Below are 6000 nucleotides of genomic sequence, written 5' to 3' on the forward strand. Positions count from 1 at the left end.
GTTTCATTTCAGAGACAGGATACAGAGGTAAATGGATTTCTGATCTGCCTTAGTAAGACAGCTCTCAAGCAGCTTTTTTCCTATTCAGCATAACTAACCATACATGCCTTACCCAAAGTCATGATGGAATTCTGCAGTTCCCACAGCCAGAGAAGCATGCTACTAAAAAAGAAGCCCTCAGTAAAATGTCTATGGGTCTATTTGAAGCATAAAATAGAACTAGTGTATTAACAGTGATTCATTTTAATGAAGAGATTACCTTTTTATTCCCAATAACATTATAAACATACAAAATCTATCTGCCATTGATTTTTCTTTTTCCTTCAAGCGTTTTAGGTTTATACTCACCAAATGACCCATCTGTACTACTTTCTATGCAAGCAACAAAGAGAACTACTTACCCCTTTTGAAGAGCCAGGTACCTTCTGCAAGTTATCTGTCTGAGCTGAAGTGCTTTCTGTCACAAAAGCTATATGTTCTTCTTTAAACAACTTATCAGGATAAATAAAAGGAGAAATAAGAAGTAGACTCCATCTGTTTAAGTCATCAAGAAACTGAAAGAAACAGGAAAGAAAAATAAGTCTGTATAGCAACGATCCGATTTTACAATTCATTTTTAAATTATGCCCAGCCTAAATTAAAATCTGACCCTTCAGCCTTACATGAGGGGTGTCTACAATTTCACACTCCTCCATGAGTTAAAAAAAATTGGGTAAAGCTCTAAACCATAAGGCAGGAACACATCAAAAGTAAAACTAAAAGTGACAAGCCAAGCTTTTAAGCCAAGTCACACTCCATCTTTCAGCCTTACAGGAAGAGTGCAAAAGTAAGTGGGCCACAAGACCACTGTGCCACTGGCACTGTGACTGTTGTGGGCCATTTGCTACTAGAAACACCCCTCACTCAACACGATCCTCTACTCTCATTGACACCGCAGCTCACCCCGCCTGTTCCTTCCCTCTTCTCCCCTAACTACACAAACCCATGGCCCTGCTGCCTCACTCCTGGTGGCTGAAGGGCACTGCCTGCTATTGGGCAGCGGCTGAGAACGCAGTCACAACACACAACCTACCTGGTCAGACACTAAAGCCCCTCTAACTGCATAGTAGTCCAGGCGGCATTAATTCTAGTTAGGTAACAGTCCTCCAGGAAACTTAATCCCACTGCTGTGTCATATATGCTGTCTCTATACCCATCTGCCTAAAAGACCAACCAACCTGTGAGCCACAAATGACCCAAAAACTATACAGTACCCAGGTCTAATTTTTAGAGGTGTGGGGTTTGGAGTTTTTTTGGTTTTGCTTTTAAACAAAGTTTTACAAATTTACAAAGTTTCCGGACTTCCTTTGTAAAGCTAGTTATATGAAAGACAGTTGTATTTTGTGGACATGTGCAACCTCAGGACAAATTCTTTAAAAAGTGATTTGAAAAATCTTTAAAAGAACATTTCAAATAAAAGGAGCGGGTTAATAAAATAAATTAAGTCCTCAGGCATTTGCACCAAAATTACTTGTTCAGTATATAACTGAGTTTAGAGTTAGCTTAGACTATATAATAAGTTTAGAGTTAGAGATATTACTCATTCAAAATATATTTGTCTGTTAGATAGTCTATCCACATATCAGATCATTGGACAAATGCTTCCATCATTAAAATATAAAAACGGTTCCTTCTCTTGCCTTCACAAAGGAGCAAATAAAGTTCAGAAGCTGGAATCAATAGACTGAAGAACAGTTTTAAGAACCTCGAAGTTTCCAAATACATAATCTGTTCCTGTACTATATATTACATCAATTTTTACGTAGCTATTGATTTGAACTTCATTTTTCTGCCATATTTTAAAAGTGGCAAACATTAGAAATAGATTACTTTGCTACTACTATACTAGAAACACATGCTTTGCACACCTTCAGTATTTATATGTGGAAACATAAGGGAATTTCCCTGCAGCACACTAAATTTGTACATCACTCCACATCTAAAATGAAACCACACAATATTAAGCCTGTGGGGATAGCTTGCCAATTCAACCAGCTTCACCGAGCACAGAAGCTGCAAGAGTAAACACTGCTGCCTTCCACAGGAAAGTGAACTGAAGTCATGCAACTTTGTATTATCTTAAGCATCCAGTTTAATTAAAGATCAAACAAAAACACTTCACAGGTTACGATTTATGACTTGCTGGTATCTTATCTTAAGGAATGTACTGGTTATATTCCAGTGGCAGTTAAACCTACTCCGAAAGCAAAGCAGCTAGTTAACCTTTTTCTCTTCGCAGGTGTTCACAGACTATGCAGAGAGCTTCACGGTGATGCTGCCTCTATCTTTAATTAAAGCAGCCAGATGGGAGCCCTTACATGCCACAATTACCAAGGTGCAGTGTGGCAGGCATCTTCCACACGGATTCTCAGAATCAAATGCAACTGGTAATTTTCAATATGTCTTTTTAAGAGACAAATACTATTTGAATACAGCACTGACTTTACACCAAACTTCAAGCCAAACTCCAGTTCCCTAGAGGGCTTGCCAACTCCCAGTAAACACAAACGGTCAAGCTTATAAAGTCAGTCTGTGTGAATTACATAGCAGACAGAAAGATATGTGCTTACTGTGCAAGAACCAAGACAAGCTATTTCAGAAATGAGCAGAAGTGGAGCAAAGAACAGCATAAATTAGTTGAAATATGATTTACAAAACAAAAAGTCAGGGCAATTGAGGCAGAACAACTCCTCTAAACCTATGGACAATTACATGGCTTTGTTTTTAAGAGCTTTATTGAAACGTGAATTCAGTATTTAACTTTTCCATGAGAGATTCTCAGATTGTCACCATCGCTTTAAGCATGAAATAACCTGCTCATTAGATAGCAAAAAGACCATTTTTTAACAAACTCCATTAGCACTTGTGATCTTATTTTCACTGCACTGAAAACATCCTCTTTACCCGCTGAATTTATAAAAAGCTTCTCTGCTTCTTGAAGAATAGTACTTTGCCAGCAACATGCTTCATAAATACATTTCAGTAATGCCCATTTAAGTAAAATGGGTACCAACTGAAAAAAATTTCCACAAACGCACATACAAACATCAGCAAAAAGGAGAGATCAGAGAGACCCTTATCCACAGGAATTCTGGTATTTAGTGACAAGTTTAGACAAATCCAACATTCATTTGAATACTTCAGACGATCTGGGGGGAGTGCCAGAGGAGTTGCACTTCCAGACTTGAAAGCCCAACGCAAGCTTGCTTTCAGTTTTACTTCATGCGATGGCAAGCAAACTCGTTCCGACGCGATATTTCTGCACCGTCACGGGCTGCCACAGCCTCACCCCACCCTCTGCTCTCACCATCCATTTCCAAAAAAGTGATTTTCACAGACTTGCGTTTTTCGTATCATTTTCCTCACTTGAAACCAGGTTTTGTACCGGGAGAAGCATGCCGTGCTCCGCAGCCAACAGCTCAATCCAGACCCCAGCCACGTTTTAAATCCCTGACACAAACCTCGAACGCACAAACACGGCACACATTTTCAGACTAAAGCCCTGTGCGTGATAAAAGCTGTTACCAACACGGCAATACTACCGGGTTCTCCTCGCCAAGCGCTCCTGTTGCCACAGCTGTACTTACAAAGCTGCACCTCACAGGCATACAGCAGAAAACGCTCCCTCAGCCAACAAGCTACCGCGGTGAAGCGAGGCAACTCCGACGTCCTGCGATCTTCTGCCAAGGCAGGTACCTGGGTCTCGCCTAAGCCGCCCCCCCCCGACAAGCAGGGCGGTGCCAGGCCCGGCGACCCACACGAGGCATTCTGTCAATCGCAAGCCCCTGCCCGCCACTGACCTGCCGCGCTCCGGCTGAGAAAGCGCAGCCCCGAGCCCCGCAACCGCCGCTCCGTCCCCGCTCCGGGCTCCGCGACCTCAGCCCCCCGCCACCGCCGCCCCGCCGGGGAAGGCCCCGCACCGCCCCCCTCCCCCTCCCACCCCCTGCGGCCGCGCAGCCCGCACGGCGCCCGGCAGGGAAGGCGGCTCGCCGTTGGCACGGCGATACGGGAGGCCGTTGCCGGCACGGCTGCTCTCCCGCCCGAGCGGCCCCGGGCGCGGCCGGTCGAAGCGCCTCCCAGGCCTCTGCCCCCACGGCTCGGGGCGGTACCTGCGTCTCGTCCGTGAAAAAGACTTTGTTCCCTATCCTGAGGCAGACTCGCTCCTCGGGCGGCACCTGCCAGCGCGGCTGCCGAGCCGGGGGCGCCGGTGGGCCGGCGCAGCAGCAGAAGGTGAAGGAGCAGCGGGAGCGGTGGAGGCGGCGCATAGTGCGGCGGATGACCGCGGCCGAGCAGGGCCTCCAGCGCGCCCATAGGTAGAGGTAGCAGAGCGTAATCAGCATGGCGCGCTGCGCTGCGCCCCCCGCCCCGCCCCGCCCCGCCCCGCCGCCGGCCCGGCCTCCCACCGGCCGCCAACGGCCGAGCGCCCGCTGAGAGAGGCCCCGCCCCGCCCCGCCCGGGCCAAACAGAAAGGGGCGAGCCTGCTGGGCGAGCCGGCCGGCCGCTCTGATTGGCTGGCGGCATCGCGCCCTCGGCCCCACGCCCCTTTTAAACCCCCGGCGCGCCGGCTGCGGGGGGGCCTCGAGCCCCGCTGAAGCGAGCGGCGGTGGCTGAGTGCTCGGATCAGGCAGCGCTGACGCGAAGGAGCACCTGGTGCTGCAGGAGGCACAAAATCCTGCGTTGAAGCAATATATAAAAAAAAAGTCACCGAGAGGGCCCCGCGCTGTGTCAGCTGGCCTGTGAGGAAGAGCGGCCTGTGTCCTCCTGCCTTGGGCACCACGACCCGGCTCCTCAGGGAATCCTACAGTTTCTGCTCTCCAAAGCCAACACTGTCCTGATGGACAATGGGTTTGGGTTAACACAGCAGTTCAGTGTTGTGGGGCAGCCCCCCAGCTCTGTGCACCGTTCCTTCTGCAGTTCCGATGCAATGCAGGGAGCTGAACTTGCATTTCCACTGTAGGGATGGGTTTGCTATCCCGGAAGCTGCATTTGACCTTGCCGCTGTGGCTGACAGAGAAGTATATATCCAGTAGGCAAAACAGTGCGAGCCAAAGTATTCATTGGTTGGTTTTGTGCAGCAACAGGGAAGGACCTCACCTTCCTCAGACATGGCTCTACACTGCCCATGGTATCCAACCGGAGCACTATCCCCTCCGGCACAGAATCTCCAGGTCCCACACCTCTTCCAGCACAGCCGCCAGAGGGCAAAGCGGGCACAAGCGGATGCATTTGATTTCAGCCCGTTCCTTCCGTTCTCTAACGAGAAAGATGAAGTCAGGGCTTAGAGGGGCTGGTAATTGAAGCTGGAGTGAAGAGCAGCCTGTGGAGGAATAAAACTGTAGGATCTGCACGTGCCACATGTTGCTAACACAGCTTGCCGCTACAGAAGATGCAACAGACTTGACAAGATACCCTTTACTCCTCTGGTGCATGGAAGTTATTAAATAACTTCTGTATTTTATATAAGGTAGTCACAACATTGAGTTCTGTGTAATGAACACATGTATCAGTCTGATCCTACAGGTATGTAGTAAGTGAGTGAAAAAAGAAGGGGGGAAAAGGCAAAAAGGCTAGAAGAAAGAAGCCAACACCAACATTAAAGTTGCAGCTGACCAATGCATGACATTAGTTTCCTGAACAGGGTGTGAAGCTACATTCTTTTTTATTGTTCTGAACTCAAGGCCTTGTATGCACTTGAAAATTACTAAAATAGGCATTCTAAAAGAACCATTTCCTAAGTGGATCTCCAGCAACAACATATAGCACTGCAGATAAACAAGGAATAAATTGGCCCTGTGCATTTTGGAGCAGGCATCAATATGAAAAAAACACTACCAGTCATATGACAGACATTTTAACTACTATAAGTCTGCACCCACACCAGAACCTTGTCCAAAATAATAAGAATCACTGACATAATTTTGATTTCCACAATGTATGGCAGAAGCAGGTGACAGTTTCAGT

General features: G+C 47.3%; 1 protein-coding gene across 5 annotated transcripts in view; it reads right to left on the reverse strand.

Moving 5' to 3' along the window:
• Positions 1–4402, reverse strand: part of HLCS (holocarboxylase synthetase) — a 123776-nt gene extending 119374 nt beyond the window's left edge. For 2 of the 5 annotated variants that reach the window (XM_037376492.1, XM_037376495.1), the window contains exons 1-2: positions 4149–4402; positions 402–554 (exon numbers count right to left, since the gene is read on the reverse strand). In XM_037376492.1, coding sequence (XP_037232389.1) covers positions 402–554; positions 4149–4379 — 384 coding nt within the window. In that variant the 5' untranslated portion in view covers positions 4380–4402. Of the gene's footprint in view, positions 1–401; positions 555–3424; positions 3542–3839; positions 3859–4148 lie in introns of those variants that run through there. The other 3 variants (XM_037376493.1, XM_037376494.1, XM_037376497.1) reach the window with 3 other exon arrangements.
• Between the last annotated feature and the right edge of the window lie 1598 nt (positions 4403–6000).

Source organism: Falco rusticolus, chromosome 2, assembly GCF_015220075.1.
Source record: "Falco rusticolus isolate bFalRus1 chromosome 2, bFalRus1.pri, whole genome shotgun sequence".
Lineage (NCBI taxonomy): Eukaryota > Metazoa > Chordata > Aves > Falconiformes > Falconidae > Falco > Falco rusticolus.